Below are 22142 nucleotides of genomic sequence, written 5' to 3' on the forward strand. Positions count from 1 at the left end.
CTGCTGTCATTGGTTCTTCCCCCCCCCAGATTCTGTGGGTTTGGGCTCAGTGAAAAATCTGTGACTTAAGAAACTTTCCCACTATTGTTGAAATGGCAGGAGATGAAATCCTTGGTCATCTTTAAAAAGCGTCGATGGAGAAGTAATAAGACAAGTTAGAAACATGTTGGATTGTTTAGATGCAGAATGTTTTAGTTGTAGAAGTTGAATGTTTGCTTTAAAAACAACCCAAAACCAAAACCCAACAAACTGCCAGCACCTTCCAGAGCAAATTTTCTGTAGGAATATTTTGTTGTTAGAATTTCTTAGAGTAAGAATTCCAGATGACTGAGCGCCCATAGAAGGATCTGTGAGAGTTGGAAGTTTCTGAAAATCGAAGCATATTTGTAAGAATTGTGTGTATCAGGGTACTTAGAGTGCAATTAATAAGTTGTTCTTTCTCAGGCAAAAAAATGAATTCCTCTTGCTGGAGTTTACCAGGTTCTTATGGCTCTGGTGTCCATTTAGGTCAGTTGGGAGCTTTGTCTTTCCAGCAGATCCACTTCATACAATGTGTGCCTGGTCCTGGGTGGGACCTCAGGGTACTGGTGTGATATACTGGGTTTAACAACCTGAACTGGTGGTGGTACCATCAGCTTCACAGGAGCTGATTTCCCACGGGGAAGGACTGGAGATTGCCTTGGGGAGGATCAGACACTGCTGGTCAGCTTCTGCAGCCAGCCCCTTGACTCCAGGGCTCTGCTGGCAGGAGTAAGGTGAGAAGGATTTATATTTAGAAATCTGCAAAGAAGCTGTGCATGCCTTATTAGTCTGACATGCATCTCTCCTCTACAAATGCCTTAAAAATAATCAGAGGCCTGACGTGTATGTTTTTTTTTCTTGGGGGAGAGCTGAATAAAATAATATTCCTTCATCTTTATTTTAATTTCTGGGGAATGGAAAGCGATGGCATCTTGACTGGCCTGAGAGATGGGTTTGTGCTTGGCATGAAGGGAGAGAAAATGTATCTAAGCACCCCGTGCATTTTATGTGTGTTTATTTGATCATATAAAACCACAGGACGCTGTGGGGTAGAATATTGAGAGCTGAGTGCTGATTTCAGCTTGTGCTGAGTGACACTCTGGGCGTTTGAGGAAGGCAGGGTGCTGTTCTCATGAACTTGAAGTTAGGAATAGCTCATTCTTCTGATAATCAGGCCTGAAAGGGATGCATCTGAAATTAGTGACTGCTGCCAAAGGGGAAAAGGAGAATTGATGGGATTAGAAGAAGTAGCCAGCTCAGCAGTGCTAAAAAAGAGGAAAAGGATGGGATCATTTTTTCCTCCTTGCAGTGTTTTGTGGTGAGAAGCCCATTCCCAGTGCCGTGCTGGCAGGAGGTGGGAGCACTGGCTGTAGTGAAGCATTCAGGGGTTCTCAGTGCTTTTGCAGGGCAGAAGAAGAAATTAGCCCAGAAATTCTCTTTTTCAAACCCTGGTGGAAGGGAAAACCCAAGGAGATTATCTTCTTCTCATTCAGGATTTTTTTTTCAAAAATACTTTGTTTCAGGCCCATTTTGGTATTTTCTTTTATTGCTGTAAAAAAATAATTTTATCATTAACCAGGACATTTTATGCTTTAATTCCTGAAACCCATACATTGGGTTGGTTTTTTTTTCCTGTTTTCTGGGAATTAATCCCATTTCCTGTGAATGACAGCCTTTGTTTTCCCATCCACAGCAAAGTCCTGGTTTAATTGGCACTCTGGTTTACCTTGGAAAAAACACCCTTTGCACTTTCTGTGTGAGTGCTCTGGCACTTGCAAACCTTCTTCCAAGTTCTGCCTGGCTTCCAAATTGCACCTTTTTGGACTATATTATCATTCCAGTAACAATTTACCTGGGAATGAAAAGCAAACTAATAATTTATGATTAGCAGCAGAAATATTGGCTGCAGTTGCTAAGGCAGAGAGTGGAAAGCTGGGGGTGAATCACCCCTGGTCCTACCAGGGGTTGCTCTTGGGAACACAAAATTACAGAACAGTTAAAAGGGTTTACAAATGGCTGAAAGTTAAAATTTTGGAACTTTCTGGCTGTTTTACAGGTGACAGGTTAAGTCTGCCAGCACCTTTCTGAGCACGTTTTCTGTAAGAGTATTTATTCATCAGAATTCTTTAGGGTACTAATTCAGAATTGCTGATCATCCCACAGCAGGAACTATGAGAGGTCAGAGTTTCTGAAAATCAAAGCGTATTTGTCATAAATACACATACCAAGATGCTAACCAAGTACCAGGGATGTCACATGTAGCTTGTTTTTCCTTCCTGATGTCCCAAAATTGTAAAACTTGTGCCCAAGTGTGGCCTTGTGTCCCAGTGAGGTGGCTGAGGTGCAGCCTGGGGTTTGGTAGTGACTCTAGGGCTTTCTGGAATGGGCTCTAGGGATTCTGGAACTGGCTCTGGGGATTCTGGAAGCTTCCAGGTTTTTGGTGTTGGGTCTCTCCTAATTGCTTCATGAAATTTTGGACATTAACATCCTACGTCTCTACTTGGACTCATTTTTAGCTGCATTACATTTTGTATCTGATATATTTAACTTTTTGATAAGAAGACCAAGAACACTACCTGGCTTTTCCTTCGACTTCACTTTGCCATTATTTTTAAACATGGTTTGTTTCAAACTAGGAAATAGGGAAAGTAAATGCTCTGGAAAAAAAGGGAAAGAGATGCTCTGCCCAGGTTTCTATTTCCTTTCATTAATGGCTCAGAAAACAGTACATTTGAAAATAAATTGAGGCCAAATTTTCAGATTTTCTAATGAATGGCAGAAGTTTAGCCCTGACAATTGCTGCACTTAAAAGCTCCTTGGATCAGGTGTTGTCTTACCATATGGGCATTTTAATTAGTAATAAAAACATTGATCAGGATTTAGTAGTGGCATCTACAAAGCACAAATATCTGCCTCGTTTGGCTTTGTTTTGCTGGTGTGAAATTTGCTGTGTTTCTCTTTCCTCCTCCCTTCTCTGCTCCGTTTCTTGCCCACATCCCTTCCTGTCGTGTTGGTTTTTGCAAGGAACGAGTTTATTCCACGAGCCTATGGAGCTGGATTCCAGCAAACATTCATTTCCAGCCATTTTTCTTCTGGTTGGTGCTAGCCCAGTGGCTCACCGATGCCAGGAGTGTTTTAAAGAGCCATTATCTATTTGGGACGTGCCCAATTAAACAATAAATAGTTGGGAATGACACACGCGCTCGCTCTCGGGCTGCCTGGGAATTGCTCCCTGAAAACAGTGGAATCCCAGACAAAATAAACTGCCCTTAAATATGCAAAGGATTGGGAAGGCTGTCTCCAGCCCTTTCCTACCAAGCTGGTTGTCCCAGCAGAGCTGAGGGTGATCCATGCTTCCTGCTTTTCCCCAGGACTCGTAGGGATCCGTTTCCCACCGGGGTGCTGGGCTGGCTGGTGGCAGCTCTGAGAGACTCTGTGACAGCCCCCAACAAACACAGAACCCCTTCTCTGTCATCTCAGACCTGCAGTTGCACAAACATGTTTGGAAAGGTGTGTGGCTCTGGAAGAAGTTGATGTCCTTTTAATACACAGGGATCTTTTTTATTCTTTTTTGTTTTTTTGGAGGGGGGGGGGGAAAGTCCCTTTTTTAAAATGAAACCATGCCAGAAAAGTATGCATTTATAATGACAGGGGTCTTTGTTCCAGTGCCTGCAGGACTAAATGCTAAATCAATAATAAATGGAAGATCTGTGTGTGGGGCTGCAGCACTGGAGCCATGGATCCCACTCGTTCAGCCTTGGCTTCCTGATGCTCTTTGTTCTGCCAGGCGTTGGGAGCCCTGCCTGCCCTTCTGCCTGGCCTAGGCCTGAGCTCTCCAGTTCAAAATAGGAACCTCTTGATTTACTGAAGGATTTTTCAGATCTTTCAGGCATTTTCTTTCTTTTCCTGCTTGAATTTTTTGGTTTGTGGGAGCAAAAACAGCGACGGTTTGGCAAAAATATAGAAATAATGATGGATTTAAAGGAACCTGAAAACATGTTCTTACCAGGAATGACAGAACACATTTAAATCTGTTTTTTTAAAAAATACACTTCCTCACTGAAATGGATGTTTTCAAAGTTCATCAACGACTGCTTCACTGAAGTAACCCCTGGTATTCTTAGTGATTTTTTTTAAATCTCAATTTCCCAGCATCTTAAAATAGGGATGGATTTAAAGTTAATATTGCTTCGATTTGGTCTCTGTCAGGGTAGACACTGGGCTTGTCAGAGGGTGTTGTGTGACAGGCACAGCACCAGTGTTGCTGTGTTTATAAAACCACCCAGATTCCCATCTAACAATTCCCAGTGTTCCCAGCAGACCCCAGGGCCTGCCTGCTCCTTGGATAGCTCCTGCTGCTGGGCTGGCTGCTGGGCTTCAGGGCCATGCCATCCCAGGAAGGGAACCCTGCCATGAGCCTTGATGAGAGGTAGAATGAGATGAATTTGAAAAAGAATATCGATTTAAGCCTTAAAAATGATGGGAGCTACTAACTCTGAACAAGAACACATCCCTGAGTCCCAGTAAGGGCTTTGTTTTGGCAAGCTGTGCACCAGCAGCTTCCACTGCCACCAGTGACACTGGCTTGGATTTACTCCTGCTGATGAGATTTTATTTAAATGCCTAAATAAGGGTGGAACTTTGGTTACCTACTTTGTTTTTTGCATCGTGACCTCAGGGCATTGCCCAAAGATGGTTGTGCAGTTATTGCTGCAGAATTTCTTTCTAAAGGGTAGCAGACCTGTCTGATATCTGACCAGAATAATGACAAGTTCATGGAAGTCCTTCTGTCCTCTTGCACAGAGGAGAGTCTTTGTGAGGAGTTCTGGAAAGACTGGTTACTGTTTTCAGCCCCGCGTCTCCAAATTATTTAGGAACTTCATTACATGCAGCTAATTTGCATGGATTTTCTTCTAATTATTCCCAGTATTCCAGGTCTGCTGCTCCAGTGGCTAGCTACAAGGATTGCTTTGTAAGAGCCCGAGGTTCTGGCTGTTCAAAAGGGAGGGATAATGGGTGGTGGGTGCTGTACAGAAAGAGTTAATTTACTGTTGGCATCTTTGGTTAATTCCGTGGTAGGATTTGGCAAGGAAAACAGGACAAAACCCTCCTGGTTTATGGAGCTGTGGGCTCCTGCCTGGTGATTGCTCAGAGTTGGGTCTAGTTGTGTGCAGAGAACACCTGTGTAAGGTTGATGGGTGAGAAGGCTCCACAATTTTTGCCGTAGGTCCTAGAGTCATGGATCTCGAAGCTGGAAAGATCTTTCTGCCCATCAGTGCTGTTGTCTTGCCTCTGTAGCAGCTCTTCTGACAATAAGGGACCAGTCTGGTAAAAAATACCTACCCAGAGATGGAGGTGGGTTTCCATAGGGTGACTCCAGGATGGCACCTGCTAGCCCTCAGTCTCAGGGGTCTGTGTCCTTTGATGGGGTGGTGTTTCTTCTGAGAGGTCATCACCAAGGCTTTGGAGACAAGGATTTTATGCTGTTGTCTTCTTTGGTCTTTAGCAAAGTGCTAATAACGTTCATGGTAGTTAATAAGAGAGATGCCCAGCACTTAGCAAGGTTACCAGGTATAAAAATGGCTTGATCAGGAGTACTATTTAAAGCAACTAAGACCAAAAGGTTTTGGAGAAAATGCTTTTGGTGAACCACCTGTGCCTGTACAGCTAGCTTAGTGGAGGGGGTGGAAGCTTTGGAAGGGCTGTATGAAAATTGGAAGCCTGAAATACCCAGGATTTAATAAAAAATAAAGTAAATCAAAGTAAAGTCTATAGTCAAACTCCTTAATTGTGATGCATTTGCTGAGTTTCCCTCTTCCATCGTCGGCCCTGCTCCGATGCCATATGGTCTACCATGGAACATTTAACTTGTCAGATATAATGGATTGTCCTGGAAGCAGATTTTTGCTTTGAGCGTTCGGCTCCTTTCTTGCATTTCAGTCTCAGCTCCAGGCTGCAGGATGAAGGATTGTGGTGGAAATGCAAAGAAGAGACACGCAGTTGATTCCCCTTAAGAGAGTGACCTATATGCCACAAAATTTTACCCACGTAAAGAGGCATTATCCCTGTCACTGACCCTAGCAGGCTGCATGTCAGAACCATTTAAATTTGTCTGGACTTAACAGATTGTGCAAATGTTTCCGAATCAAGTGCTTAGGAATAATAAAGCCTTGTCATTTCAACTTAGGCTGCAGCGGCGCCGCTCGCGCTGGCCCAGGGATGAGTATTATTTATTGTGACCTACATGTAACCTAAGCTGCCTGCCTTGGAGACCTTGGAAATTAAGTTCATCTCCCAGGACTACTGAAACTTTAAAAAATAGAGGATAAGGATCCCAAAGAGCCGTTACTCTCTGGGCTGGGAAGCAGAGGTTGAGGTTAGGAGCGATCCTTTCCCTGGACAGGTTGGTAGCAATTAATTCCCATCATAGTTCTGGGGCTGCACCAGGAGGTGGAAGTTTCTCCTGGGTGTGTTTGGAGCTCTCTGAAGGCAGGGAATGTGCTGGGGTTGGGAGGGGGGAGTTGCTTCAGCAGCTGTAGGTAAAAGGCTTCATAGAATCCTAGGGGTTGGAAGGGACCTCGAAGGATCATCTAGTCACTGGAGGACCCTTAAAGCTTGGGCAGACATTACCAAGTTTATATAGAAAGTTGAGCAAGTCATTTCAGAAACAAACATGATAAATGACAAAGTCTTCCCTGGATCAGGTTTTTTGAAAATTCCTTCTCACTGAAGTATAATAAAACATAAACACTGTCCAGAAACTGTAGGTAATGCTGCTTTCCCATTCTGTGAAGTCGTTAGGATGCAAATCTGGCCCTGCTAAAGATCCTCAGTTTTATTTAAAATTAGCAGCCCATATTTCCCCTGCAGAGAAGGAAGTATTTGGGAGTCAGTCTGCATCTTGCTCTGCAACGTAGCATTCCTTTCAGGTCTGAAGTTTGAATTGAGGAATGGTCAGGTTTTATTACTTCAATTCTTTTTTTGCATCAGTGTCATCATCTCTGCATTTGGCAGCCAAAGGAAAATCGTGAGCAGGAGGAGGTGGGAACTCCCTTTCTCAAGGCCTTTCCTTTTTTGTCAGCACAGGTATCAACATTCCTGGTGTCTTTTTTACCAGTGAACTTTACCATTCTGGATCTGCTCGGGCTGGAGAGAGTGTGTGTACCCGTGCTGCGAGTTTCCCTGTAGTCTCAGCCCAAATTGTTTGTTCCCCAAATGTTTAGGAAATGTCAGTTCTCAAGTGTAAAAATCTTATTAGGGTCTGCATGCCCTCTGCTGGATATTGCCGATTGGAGGCTCTTGGGTATTTCATAATATTACAGTATATTTACCACATCGTTCCTGATGTTTTGCCATGCACTGAGAAGCTTGTCGGCTGTTGTGTCTGCTCAGCTGACCCAAATGATCCAATCCATTGTTTTTAAAACATCAAGACGCTAACAAAAATAAATGCTAACTTTGTTTTTTTGTTGTTTTTCTTTTTCTGTGCTGACCAGGGTTACAAATAAAGACAATTTCTGTCGAAATGCGTAGCTTTTCAGTCTCAATAATCAGGGGTTGTTAGAGACCCGGGTAGTTCTGTCTGTGTGCAGAGAGCAAGTGAAAATGGGGGAAAACCAGGAGGGGAAACTGCTGCAAAGGCACTGGGGCTTTCGGTGTTGCAACTGGGATGTTTCTCTTTGCCATCAAGCTTTTCAAAAGGGTCTGTGGGCGCTGGTGGCCGGGGCTTGTTCCCTTCTCCTGGGTGTGTGGTGCTGTGGGCTGTGTTTGGGGTTCAGGCAGGAGGGGGGGGCTCAGCAGCTGAGCCGGGGGGTGGGTTTGGTGGTTTTGGGGTCACCTGAAGCCCCGAGGTTGAGCCTGCTGGGGAGGAGTGGAGCTGCCTGAGGAGGGTGGTTTGTGCTTGTCGTGCTGAGGTGTGGATTTGAGCCCTAATCTGAGCGATAAGGCTTTTGATCTCTTTATCCTTGCTCGTGTCCAGCCTGGTTTGTTTTTAGTAGCCTTTTAATAAACGCTACTGGAGAGGGGTGGTTTACAGACCAAAGATTTAGAGCCCGGGCTTGGGCTGTGGGAAGGTTTATCATCCCCTTTCAATGCCGTGTCTTTCATGGCCTTAGATCCTTATCTAACTTGTTTTAGAGTGATTCTGTTTTCATGCTTGAGTGAAACCCCAGGTTTCCAGATCCGTGATAAAGATCTCCTGAACTGGTCCCTGAACAAATGATGAGGGATCACCCTGCCGTGTATTTTGATTTAAACTAGCCCTGTGAGGCTTACTTAGGATAAAACAATATCCAGTGCATTACCTTCAATTCTTATATATTGATTTCAGGTCTGGACTATTATTACAACATAGTTTTATCCCATGTCTTTATGAAAATGTTGCCCCTTCTTTATTATTCTGATTCTGTAACGTTAGAGAATACTTTTGGTTTATTTTTTGTGCTTTGTGCCTGCCTTCATCCCCTGCCCATCTTTTTCCTTTTAAAGGTTCCAAGAATGAGGAGGGTAGAACGTGGTGAATGGGTTCACTTAAAGAGTTTTTGTTTCTCTCCCAACTAAATGTGCCTATTTCCAGCGGGATACAGGTGTTCAGGCTGAGATGGTCCTAATTATTTCCTCTAGACTGAAATTCTCTGCACACATGAAAAGGAAAGGAGACTAAAGATGCTTATGAAGTCAGATGAATCTTCGCTCTAAATGAGGGATTGTCTCCCAGAAATGCTCTTTCCTTCACAGCTTTTGGAGTGGAGGTGCCTGGTTGTTCAGGGCTCACTTAGACGTGCCCACTCGAGCACCAGAGCCCACGGCAGGGAGGAGTTTTGGAGGTTCCTTCAGCTTGTTAAATACCATTTCTTCAGGCAGCATTGAAATAAACCGTTGTTTTGTTGAAATAACCTAATTCAATTATGAAAGTTTATTATTCTGGTCTCAATGAGTGCATGTAGTTGATATTAAGCTCGTTAATGTTCCCCGTCCGGGGTGTTATTTATTGGTTGCACAATGGCCGCGCAATGGCAAGACCTGCGTGTCCTCTGATGAACTTCAGGGTGCTGAAAACCTGTTGCAAAGGCTGCAGCGAGCTTGTTTGGGCTGGATGAGACACAATCCACCCTGTAGTGCAGCTGTATCACCTGAGCAAACACCCAGCTATTAGCGTCAGACCTTTACTTCATGGGATAGCGTGATAATCTTTACCATCTCCTTGGTTTTGGTGAGACTAGTCAAGGGCTGAGCGACCATTTACTGTAAATCTGAATATGGTCTTTGATATTCTCTCTTCACATTATCTTTTCCAGGGTAGTTTTTGTGTCAAAAGCAGGCAAACAGGGAGATCACGTACTGCCCTGTGACGGAGCTGGTGTTGGGTAGATGACAGAAATAGATGGAGCAGTTTGCCTCAGTCTTTTTGCTTGGGCTCCAATATTTTGGGAACTGGCAGCAGTGGCAAAAAAAAAAAAAAGAAAGGGTCTGATATTTTTGTGGAGTGACTGAACAGGGCTAGAAGGGAGCCAGTCCTTTCACTTCAGCAGACAGTGCAGCCTTTCCCATCAACATGTACGTGTGTATGTGCAGGCAGGGCACACGTATGGGGGGTGTGTGTGTAAGGAAGGAGTTTGGCCCTCAGGGCATTTCAGCCTTGCCCATTGAAGCATAAGCTCTGGCCAGCTGAGCTGACTCAGTGCTGAGGTGCCACTTGGGCACTCAGTTTTCTTTAGGTTGTGCAGGTGAGCCTCTGTGGCTTTATTTCAGTTTGTTTCAAATTGAATTCCCTTGGCGTTTTGGTGGTACTGTTTAAAAAACCAAACAAAACGCCTCTCCCTTTGTGATGGTTCTTGCTCTGGCATCGTAACGTCTCTTTCAGAACCACTAGTGCTCACTGCACAGCAGTGTCAGTGCACAAATCCTCTGCCAGGGCAAAAAGATCTTTGTGCCACGTTTTGGGCTGCAATGCCATTCTGATCATTGGCATTAATGCCTTCCCTTAGCTTTGTGTCTAGTTTGTGGGCCTTCCCTGGGTGAGGTACCGTGTCATTTGTACAGTTTTTTAACATTATTGCACCAACTTTCCTTAAGATCTTTCTGCTTTCCTCCTTGTTGTCTGTACTTCACACAGAGCACAAAGCAGAAATAGCTCATTAACATGATACTTCCATTGCCATCGGATGAGATTCTTTGTGATGTAAAATACACTGTTCAAAACCTCAGTGAAATAAATCGGGTATTTTCATTGTCTATCCTATAGCAGTAAGTGTTGGGGAAGTCTGGAAGTCTGGATATACAACCCGGGTCAAGCCCGAGGGAGCAACTCAGCCGAGTGGAGCTGCTGTTTAAATGCTAGAGGAGGAGAAACCAGAGGCAGGCCCCAGGGTCAGCAGCCACCGCTGGGACCTGCTTGTCCCCCTGGGTGCTGGGGATGGTGCCCACCCAACATTTTCAGCACCTTTTCTTCAGCCCGAGCACAAGGGCCACTTGTTTCCTTCCCAGCTCCCTGCTGCTGGGGAGCTGCTCCAGCCTGTGTCCAGCCCTGCCTGCCTGGGGAGCATCCCTGCCTGCCTGGGGAGCATCCCTGCCTACCTGGGGAGCATCCCTGCCTACCTGGGGAGCATCCCTGCCTACCTGGGGAGCATCCCTGCCTACCTGGGGAGCATCCCTGCCTACCTGGGGAGCATCCCTGCCTACCTGGGGAGCATCCCTGCCTACCTGGGGAGCATCCCTGCCTACCTGGGGAGCATCCCTGCCTACCTGGGGAGCATCCCTGCCTACCTGGGGAGCATCCCTGCCTACCTGGGGAGCATCCCTGCCTACCTGGGGAGCATCCCTGCCTACCTGGGGAGCATCCCTGCCTACCTGGGGAGCATCCCTGCCTACCTGGGGAGCATCCCTGCCTACCTGGGGAGCATCCCTGCCTACCTGGGGAGCATCCCTGCCTACCTGGGGAGCATCCCTGCCTACCTGGGGAGCATCCCTGCCTGCCTGGGGTGCATCCCTGCCCAGCTTCATAGCCAAGGCAGAATCTGCTCAGCAAAGCTCAGAGCTGTCTCACAAAAGGGGAGAAGGCTCAGCCAGCTGTTAGTCCTGGTGCCAGGGACAGCGTTCAGATCTGCATCCTGCAATCAAGAGCCCCAGAAATTTCATTTCATGCTAAAAACATTTTTCCTCCCTCCCCTCCCCTTTTTTAAAAAATTTTTTAATTTCCTCTCTCTCTCTGAAAGAACAGACTATTCAAAAGTTCTGAAAAAAATAAAGAAGTGGCCTGCTGGCTTCTCTGATGCAAGCAGGGCCAGGCTGTTTTTCCGGGGAGGCTCTTCATGGAGAGCACAGGGAATAAATAGATATTTCTCTGAGAGTGAAGTGTTTGTAGCCACAGTCTGTAGTGTGAAACGTCTCATTTATTTCAATAAGAATTTTTCTAATTCTGTGCATTTTTTTTACCTGATTTCTCTGCTGAAAATGAGTCAGATTTTCAAATCTTGAAGGCAAAAAGAATGAAGTAAAAAAAAATAGCAGTGCTGTCACTGTCAGAGGTTCCCGTGCCTCCTGACGGGCAGGGCCGGTGCTCGGGGACCTTCACTCCCAGTAGAGAGTACTGGGCTGAGTCCAGCACCCGCTCCCTGGTGTGTTTGCATCCTTCCTTTCTTGTGCCACCAAACTGAGACAAGCATTAAAAAAAACAAGTGAAAGCAAGAACTATAGATTGAGGCAGAAGGAAACTGTTCCATGAGCCTCATAACGATGCAGAGCAACCCTGCGGCAGCCGATCACACGTATGTGTTCCTTGCATCCAGACAAGTGTGCAGCTAGAATGTTCAGCCCATTCTTCAGTTGCTCAGGACTTCTCCCCAAATATGCTCCAGCTCCCTGTTCCTCCTGCCTGCTTTGACTTGAACACTGAATTCTTCTTTAATTTGTCATTCATCGTTGGGGAGTCGATCGGGCTCCTTTCAGGATGCATTTCAGGCATCAGAGGGAACAATCATTCATTTCCAAAAATGCTAGAAATGCAGTAATTAAATACAAAGTAGATTGAAGCAGACCTGAACAGACCAAAATTCACAACCATTGAATTTTCAATCCCTAATACAATTATTTTTTTTTCTCCCCAGACAGGTTTTCCTTCTTCTCTCTACCCAAGAACTAAACCCCAAGTGCAGGGCAGCAGAAACCTGAGTTAGAATATTCGGGTCCAACTCATCTCTCAAAAAAATACTTCCAAGCCAAAATCAATGTCAACATTGAATTGAAGTAATTTCTAGCAATAGCTTCACTTCCTTTTCTCTGTAGATGGAAAGAATTGCCTCATGCCTCTCATTCTGCCTACCAGAAAAAAAGCCACGGTGCCCTATCTCCCAGGGCAGGGAAAAGAGAGTGGGGAATCCAGGACTTGCATTTGTGCTTTGGAAGTTGCTTAAATTTTCTCCTTAATTTAATTAATTTTTCAAAGTGCACCATGGCAAGGCAAGTGGCTTCTTTATTGATTGATTGGCAATCCTGGGCTGCTTTGCTTTTCTGCAGTGAAACAAAAATGCAAACAAAATCTTTATGGAGCAATCATTCTAGTTTAGAGAAGATAAGCAGGGTTTTTTTCTAGAGGTATTTGGGGATCAGAGACTTGAGATCCAGTGTTTGTCAGAAAACAGGAGCTGCATGGAGTTCTTTGTCCCTCCTCTGATTGGCATGCATTGTGTCAATTCATGGAAAAAACATATATATATTTATCCACACGCCAAGTTGGTGCCTCTGGTAATAATGGAGGTGCTTTTTTGCCTTACCTAAGGAACAAGTGCAGACTGGAAAGTTATTCACCAGCCTTTGTAGGTCAACTTCTTCCATGGAGCTTTGTTTCAATTGTCAGATCATAAAGCCACGAAGGGTATGGCTCGTGTGGCGTGTTCGGAGCGCTGGTAACAAATGGCACATTTTAGCATTTGGTCCTCTAGGTAGAAAAAAAAATTAATCAGATGTCTGACAAGGTTTGTTACTCGTCTCTATTTCAGGCTCCTTTTTTTTTTGATTCTTCTTCTTTTTTTTTTTTGCTTTCAATATTTCCTCCCCACACCCCGCTCCCCCCCCTCATTTTCCTGGCTTACAGCAAATATTACTAACGGGTACTTTTAGGTTTTAAAATATGGACAACAGTACTCCATGCAGTAAAAGACTTGAACGATTAATGCTACCCTTATGCCTCTTTTGAGTAGTTTTAGCCATGGGGCTTGGCACTGCCACCATTGTCTTTGTGCCAAAAAATATCCGCAGCGGCTGCCGCATTCTAGTACTAGAGGGTTGTCTCGAAAATTCCGCAGTGAATGCGTCGGGGTGTCTACATCGCTGTAGATACTCTCTCTTTTTTAAAACATTTTGCTTTTTGAAATATGAAAACAACCAAAAAAAAGAAGAAGGAAAAAAAAAGGGGTGGGGGAGGGGGTCGGGGAGCGGGAAGGGAGAATCTTGAGCTCTCGCAAACCTCGGAAAAGGCACCGTAGCGGTTGGGGCGTTGGAGCGGCTGGAAATGATGCACAATGTACAGTAAACGTGGAAATTCAGGGGATGCTTTTGTATTTGTGAGCACAGATAGTTGCTGAAAGAGCCGACTCTTGCGTGTTATCAGCACTCCCGCAAATTTTATTATCTGAAACAAATGTGCCAGTGAATTTTAAGCAGAAAATCAACATCAAGACTGTAGCTAATTTTAAACGGACAGTTTATACAAAAGATATTCCCCCCTCCCCAAAAGGAAGTGCCATTACAAAAAGTATTATCATCTCATAATTACAGTTGAGAGTGAAAACCTACGTATGTCTGTCTCCTTAATGGTTTCTTGACTTTCTTTTTCATGAATTTTGGATATTCTGAATCGAGGAGGCAGCTTTCTGGCTGCCTGTGGGAACGACAGCAACAAATGTAATAAAGTTAAAGGCTTAGACACGAGCAGAACGAAATGTGTTCACTCGCGGTCTCCCAAGCTATCTTGTTTGGTGGTAAAAGTGGATGCTAGAGATGAAATCTTTACAAGGAGCATAATCCTAAAAAAAAAAATAAAAAAAAAAATCCAAAAAAAAAAAAACCACAGGAAAAAAAAAGAGAAAAAAGTCAATCTCCTGCTGGCTGCTGTGCTGCTTTGGTACCTCACAGACTTCGACAGAGTCCTGGACGAGTGCCCATTGATGTCATGGAAACACTCAAATTACTGAGAATGATTCATGTCTATGCTGTTCTCTTATCCTCCCCCACACAAATAGAAGTAGATTTTAACCCTGACAACTTGTAATTTGCAGTGGGTTTATTTTTGTATCTGGATAAATATTTTTTAACAACTGAAATTAAGCTGAGGCTGCCTGTGTCTGATCCGATGGCAAAGCAGATTCCTGCCGCCCCGGCAGCAGCCGGAGTCGCCTGCAAAGTACCTTGTGGTGCTGCTTCTACTTGGTTCCCCTCCACCCTATTTTTCTGTTTGGGGTTTTTTTTTCTACCCCCCCTCCCCTTCCATCCTCACCACTTATTTGCATCGACTTTCTGGCCCTCTTGGGGTGACGGGAAGTAGCACACGGAACTCCAGGCGTGCCAGCGAGACATTTTGTTCTCAGATCTCGGGGTTGGACTCGGAGATTCACAATTAAAATTTCATCGCCATTTCCATCTTGAATTATTTCTGCCAAGGCTCCCAGTGCTCTGAACCTGAGGGGGGCTGTGGAGGGAGTGATCTATCATTTTTGTATAACCAGATACAAGTGCTTTCAAAAGTTATTGCATGTGCAAATGTCCTATGAATTGCAAATATATTTTGGAGGTTCCCTTCTATAAGTAACTACTTGATGTGGAAAACAACAGAAACAATTGAGCAGCAAAAGCAAGCTCTGTAGACTTACACTATCATGGGGAGAAAGAGGATTTATTTTTTATTCCAAATCACTCCCTATAGTCAAACTTTATCAATTAATACCTCTAAATGGCAACCAAACCTGGGAACTGGATATGAAAGGGAAGGTTTGTGGAGCCTGAACGTGGACACACCATTTTGGGAATGCTTTAAATGAACTCCATCAGCCTTTGTCTAATGATCTGCCTCGCCGGGTCCTGTATGAAGTCAAAATGATGTGGGGGCACTGGAAGGGACATGCCAGATAGGGACCCATCACCCACCATATTCCAGCCTCTGGAGTTTGTTGTCAGTAGATGCCGTCGTTATTATCAACTGATCTTTCCAAATGCAGTTTAAGGACATTTGTAATGGCTTAGGCAGGTGTAGAGAGGGTTTGGTGCAGGGCTGTCACCTTCCTCTGGTAGAGAGGGGGGTCCACAGCCCCACAGACCTGGCTCCGAGGTGCAGAGGGGTCCCCAGCATTGCTGGGACTTGCAGGCAGAGATAAACTGAGCATCTGGTCCCTGGTAACTAGGACTGTGTGTTGTGGGTTTTATGCCCCAGCCTGTAATAGAAACTTTATTTTACGAGTGATTTTTACTGTGCTCTTGGATGTTTTGTTAGATAATTCCTCCCCCCTCCCGTGATTATCCTCACCATAAGGGTGGTCTTTTAGTGTCAATATGTTTTGTATCAGCCCTCTTGACTGCTCTTTGTCTCGGGAGCACGTGGTGCGGTGCTGCTCAGCCATGACTTAATGCTTTGCAGAAACCACCTCTTTCCTTCTTGATTTTGCTCGAGTCTGGCCATTCAAACCTGAAAGAACCTTTCTTCTCCTTTGTAAATATGGCACAACCGTAACCGGTACTGCCCGTCAGGCTGTTGGAGCTGAGTGTTGAAGGCTTCCTGGAAAAAAGAGGGGGGGGAAAAAAGGGTACTTACTGCTGGTAGAGAGTCTTGCCAGTCGTTGGGCTCAAGTCCCAGCACTGCTGGGGCAGCCCCAGCCTCAGGAGTGAAAGGCCAGTTCCCAACCAGTGCCTCTCTCCCAGGTGTGAATTCCAGCCGCACCTTCATCCCGGGGGGAATTTGCTCCTGAGAAAGAGGGGTAGGGAACCACAGCCCCAACAGCTCCTGGGCAAAGCTGGCAGTCCCCCAAGGGGCTCACCGTGTCCCCAGCAGGCAGTGGGACAGGGTGCCCAACCCTATCCCAGTTCCAGGAAGTGTGTGGAGCAGTGCAGCCGATTTAGGAACTTTATTTCACATTCCATTCTCAGCGTGAAGAAATGCTAAGCCCTTGCTGTTGCCTCCGTGCGTTAGGCAGTCAGCAGTGCTTATTTTACATATGTAAACAGCATGAGGAAAAGGTGGAGAACATACAAAGTGCTTGGAGAAGCTGCAAAGATGTGTTGGTATCAGTTCTACATCTGTTGTTTTTTTTTTTTTGTTAACAGGTAAAACAGAAAGGGGCTCATACTCATCCTATGGAAGAGATTCGAATTTACAGGGTTGCCACCAGGTAAGTGGAAGTCTGCTCAGCAGAGGGGTTGTGATAAATGCTCTGATCAATGAGGTTTTCTTCTTGAAGTTGTGGATCTTGGGGACAGGCTCCAGCACAAGCAGTGGTGGCTGCCAACGTGCACTCCTCAGAAAGGGGCTTTCTTTGCCAATGCAGGTTTGAAAGCTTCGTGCCTGAGCTTTTCTAGCCAGGATACTGGAGACCAGTAGTACTTGGGCTGAACTAATACCCCCCCTAGTCAGGGCTGCTGGGAACTATTGATTCCTGTCCCTTCAACAAAGCCTCACTGTTGGGCCTCCCAACAGCCCCAGTCTGGAGGTGACACCGGTGGCAACGCGGCAGCGCCGGTGTCAGCCCCCGGCTCGGGGTGGCTACTGTCATCAATTCCAGTTTTCATCGAATCTGTATGATGTTGTGTGAAAACAAGGTTGTATTGAGGGATAAAAATGTCTGTGAAAATATGATTTGTTGTCCCTTTTTGTTTCTGAATTGTTTTTGGCTGGAAGTCAAGGCCAGCAGGCTAACAGCAAAGCCGTCTCGAGGGAAGCCTGCGTGAGCTAGAGAAATAAGAGTAGTTTAATTAAATAATAAAATGCCAATGTAATACAAAGGTATAGCATGTGTGCGCCTCTGCCTCTCTGCACTTTGCATTTGCATACTTTTAAGTCTCCAGAGAAAGTCTGAGTCTAAAAATACTATCAATAGCCAAAAGTCTGTGCTTTGTTTCAAGACAATTGTTGTGCGGTTTGTTTTTAGAGGCGCTTTCTTTTTCATTTCAGGAGCGATATTAATCGTGGGTTCAAATTCATTTTGTTCTTGAGGAGTGCTAGGCTGCCTTTCCTTTCTTTAAGTGCCCTAGCTTTGCACTTTGGAAAACTATTGAGAGAATTTAACAGCCTCCTTAATATTAAAAAGCTTTATACTGTTCAAATCTGCCAGGGAAAAAAAAAACCACAACAACAATGCTACGATGAGAAAACAACCCAAAAAACCCAGCCAAAATGCATATTATTTCCCTGTGGGAAAGGGAAATACCTGATCCCCTCTTTCCTGTTGTATGTCCATGTTCTTCAACAATGTGGGGAACCAGTTTATTTGTCTGTTGTTTGCATTTTTAAACATTTAGTGCAGAAAAATGAAACTGCTTGAGCAATGAGAAGGGCATTTCCATTGGCAGTGTGCAGATGTGAGCCACCTGCAGGGGCTGGAGCCTGGGGCTGGGCTCTCAGCTGATGGTCCATGCCCCTACCTTCTGCAGCCCTGTGGCTGCACCAGGAGCATCCTGGCTCCCACAGCTGGACATGCTCCTGTGGATGGACAGGTTTCCATGGATGAATGGGTTTCTATGGATGGGTAGGTTTCCATGGATAGATGGGTCTCCATGGATGGACGGGTTTCTGTGGATGGATGGACTCCCATGGATGGATGGACTTCCATGGATGGTTCAGCTCCCCTGCATGGACAGGCTCCCATGGATGGATGGGTTTCCATGGATGGATTGGTTTCCGTGGATGGATAGGTTTCCATGGATAGATGGGTTTCTGTGGATGGACAGGTTTCTGTGGATGGAGGGACTTCCGTGGATGGTCCAGATCCCATGGATGGTTCAGCTCCCGTAGATGGATGAGTTTCCATGGATGGATGGGTTTCCATGGATGGATGAGTTTCTATGGATCGATGAACTTCCATGGATGGACAGGTTTCTGTGGATGGATGGGCTCCTGTGGCCAGATGGATGCAGCCATCCAGTGCAGGGAAGCATCCCAGGAAGGCAAGCAGTGGCAGTGGCAGAAAACTGGGCCATGAGCCCCACATCCTTTCTGCCAGTTTTAGAAGCCATTTCTAGCTAGTTCTCTTCTAAATCCTCAGATGGTTTTGCTTTCTGTTGCTGGGAGGCAGCAGGGTGTGTTCCTTTCCAGGGCTTGCAGAGGTTGGGGATCTTCTAGTACCCATGCAAGAGTGAGTCCCACCTCCTCAGCAGCTCCAGCCTTTTGGAGATCCTGCTCTGCTGCTCTCTTGGCTCTGCTGCCATTTCACATTGCATCTGGAAACTCACCTGTTCTTTGCTGTGTTTTGCATTTAGTTTTTCTTTCACTGTGTTGGCATGATCTCCCGATGCTGCAAGGAAGGTGGAAGCTGTTTCTGAGTTGCAAATGGCATTAGACCTCAAGAACTTACATGGTCTTTGTGTGCCTTGAGCTTGGAGGCTTCATGTGACTCATCCACCTCTTTTTTGCACACCTGTATCTGGGGATACTTGCAGGGCACAGATGCATCACTTATTCCAAGAAACAAGCCCATGAGTGTCCTGGTTTGAGAGGACCAGGGTCAACATTTCCTGTAACCACACATACTCTAGGAAATACAAACACCTGATTACTGGCTAAAACCATGACAGATTGAATGCATTTATTCTTTTTTCCTGGATGGTAGCAATGAGCAAATAATGTTTTACACTAGTGGACCAGTTCTGGAGCTCCCTCAGAGCTCAGTTGGCACAGACATGGTCAGCTCTCTGGGTGGATCCTTGATTGCATCTACGTGGCAGCACTTACTGTGTGGGGTCAGTGAAGAACTGATGCAGAAAACCCTACCTACCCACTCTCCTTTACTGTGCTTTCATTTGTGAAAAGTTGAGGATATTAGGAAAATACTACCAGAAATACCCCCAAAAATAAAAATTCCCATCCATGGCACAGTGTGTCTTTCTGCCACATGCATCTGTTTTTGTGAAGGCTCATGGAAAAGTGGATGAAGCTGATGACCAGGGCCCAGACAGAAGGAGAAAAAGTGTTTCTATAATAAGAATCTTTCAAATTCCTGAAAGGTACAGAAGGAATTATGCTTAATGTTGAGGCTGGACCATCTGTTGTCTGTTCTCCAGGCTGCAGAACTATCAGGATCCACCAAATTATTAACAACTATGAACCTTCAGGCTGCAAAGAAAATTAAAAGCTACAAGCCTGTTGTGGGATTTCTGGGATGTGTGTTCACACGTATGGAGAAGGATTAGCTTAGCTAGACAGAAGATTTGGATGAGAACTTGGTGAATTCCAAAGGAAATATTGGTGGGGCTGTGGCAGGTCGTTGAGGATCCCCTGGAGTCTGGAGATAGCTGAGGGACTGGAGGAGCAGGAGCTGTGTGAGCTCCTTTCTCCTAAGCCCAGGAGGAGCGTGCAGATTTTGTTGATTTCTGAAAGGTAAATTGCTACCTCCAGATGTGATGCATTGCTCTCTGTAGATGAGTTCCTGGAACAATTAAGGAAAACTAAATACCTAACGATATTGAACTTGCTACCTATTAATCTTCTGGTAGGAAAAAAACCCAACAACCTGACTTCACACAAATAGCAGCAGTGATGGGAGGTTTCATCCCCGCGCTGTCTTCACACCAATGAGAGAAGAGGTCAGATCTGCAGCAACCCATTTACTTCCAGATGATTTTTCTTTCCGAGCCTAGGGCCCAATTGGGCTCTCACTGAAAACCATAGCAAATACAACACTGATTACAATGGGAATGGAAGAAAGCTCATCTTGGGAACTATTTAATTCCATTAGAGAGAAGTCGTCTAAGAAACATGTACCGAAGTTGTTGTCAAGACACTTTTGAAACACTGGCTTCATTCAAGTTAATGACAAAAATCTCATTTCATTCCGTGAAGTCAGGATTTTGCCTGTTGTCTTAATTCTGTGCCTCTTACCATTTCCCCCAAGATCAGTCCTTTTTTTACATTGTGCTGGGTTTGGGGAGAGGGGGGTTAGCAAGGCAGTAGTATTAAAAAAACAACATACCTGCTCCATTTCTCCAACTTTATCCTGGTTTCTTGTATTGCTCTGTGTCGGGTTGGGTGCTCAGATTGTAAGTGGGGGCCTGCACGTGGTGGTGAAGAGCAACACATCTGCTTCTTGATTGAGAGAGCTTCATGGAAATCAGCACCAGCAAGAGGTAATGGCAGGAAGAGATAAAAGAAATTATTTGGTAGGAGAGCATCAGCGGCTGCAGAGCAGGGGCTGGTGTGAGGGTGTGTGGGAGCAGGGAGATGCTCCTGAGGACAGTGAGCTGTGTCAGACCCATGCTTGGGTTTCCAGCTGGAGAGGAGCTGTGTTAATTTATAAACCAGTGATATTCCATAGTGCATGAGGATCTGGATGCACAAAATGCTATGATTAGGCTCAAGGTAACGTGTGCTGCTTGCAGGAGTGTGGATCCACTAGTTGGTTACTAGTTGATGTGACCAACTTAGAGTAATCCAGAGCTGTTGTGCTGTTGTGTGCAATGGTTAATGCAGAAAAGCAGTGGCTGAGGAGAACTTTAAAATGAACCTGATGGCCAAGAAACATACACCATGATTTCCAAGGCAACACATGAGATTGTATGTGGGAATAAATTAGGCAATCCTTTGAAAATTTGGATTATGCCTCTTTGGCAAAGGCACAGTAAACTTAGCTTTTAAGGTGTTTTAACTTGAAGCTAAATCCCCAAATCCTAAAATGACTCGTTTTTACTACTAAGTCTTTTTAGAAAGTGTGTCTAAATGTTGGTTTTGGATGTACTGATTTACTTAATGTTCAAGAAATACTCTTGGAGGCCAGTTGGAACCCTCCCACTGTAAAAAGCTGACTCTGGAATGAAGTGTGAAGGTAGAAGCTGGTGGAGTTGTACAAACTCAGCCAGCATTTTTTATTTGTTTTCCTTTTATTTTTTAATAAAACCCAACTGCTACCCAAGCACAGTAACTTTCTCCAGATTGAGATCAGATCTGCTGGCCTTCAGCTGGATTCAAGATACCGTGGTGGAGAGACAGGCCATGCTGATGTAGGCACGGTGCTCAACTTGGAGCTGGTTGCAGCTTCAGCCTGAAGGAGCAGCATTAGAGGCTGCAACAAAATGGTTCCTTTGTGCATTCACAGTGCCCGAGGCATCCATGGGCAGCCCACCCAGACCTGCTGCAGCTCCTGGCCTTCCCAGGGTCTCCTGAGGGACTGTGGTGGTGGCAGTTTAGTCAAGGAATCCCAGCTGGAATGGAGTAGGCTCCGAGATCCTGAGAAGTCAGGGGGATGGGAGTGGCAGGAGGGTGTTTCTGCAGAGAGCATCTCAGCACTGTGGCACAGCGCAGGTCATGTCACTTGCCTCTTCCCTGCTCCCTCTCAGTGCTTTTCCTCTCTCCCTCCTTGCTTTCCTGTGCTCCCTTCCCTGGCTCCAAACCCTCCTCCCCTCGCCATCCCGCTGGAAGCAGGGTGTGGGTTTCCAGGGGGGTTGAGACCAAGGGCACTGCAGGCTGCCAGGCTGAGGGATGTGCCAGCTTGGGCTGAGGTTTCTAGAAACTCCTTTCAATGTTCCTGCAGACCTAAGGGGAATTCAGCCCTGCCAATGTTTTCCTGCACCTTCTCCCATCGGATCTGACTCCCCACGTTCACTGGACATGGCAGGCTCTTTACAGACTCTGCATGCTCTTTCTGGATGTCTCTCCTACATGCTGGTGGATCCTCTCTCCTTTACCTCCCATGCTTTCTTACTCCCCTGTCCCCCTGTGATGGGTGAGAGGAGCCTTTAGACACCATGGGGCTTGTGGCGCCCTCTCCCTTCTGCTGGGACAACCCAGGGGCTTTCTCAGAAGGTTTTCTTATTAATTGCATGGGATATTTTATCCTCCCTGTGTCGGGGGAAGAATCATTGGCTGCTTCTCAAGCAGGTGGCTGTGGGGCCAACCTGCTCCCCTCCCGTCCTGTCCCTTTCTGTCCCCCGCC

General features: G+C 45.6%; 1 protein-coding gene across 1 annotated transcript in view; it reads left to right on the top strand.

Annotated features, from left to right (window-relative positions):
- Window positions 1-22142, top strand: part of TCF4 (transcription factor 4) — a 231569-nt gene that overhangs the window by 98131 nt on the left and 111296 nt on the right. The window contains exon 5 of the mRNA XM_010002716.1: window positions 16330-16394. Within this exon, the coding sequence (XP_010001018.1) occupies window positions 16330-16394 (65 nt within the window). The remainder of the gene's footprint in view (window positions 1-16329; window positions 16395-22142) is intronic.

This window comes from Chaetura pelagica, unplaced genomic scaffold, assembly GCF_000747805.2.
Source record: "Chaetura pelagica isolate M959 unplaced genomic scaffold, ChaPel_1.0 scaffold91, whole genome shotgun sequence".
In the NCBI taxonomy this organism is placed as follows: Eukaryota; Metazoa; Chordata; class Aves; order Apodiformes; family Apodidae; genus Chaetura; species Chaetura pelagica.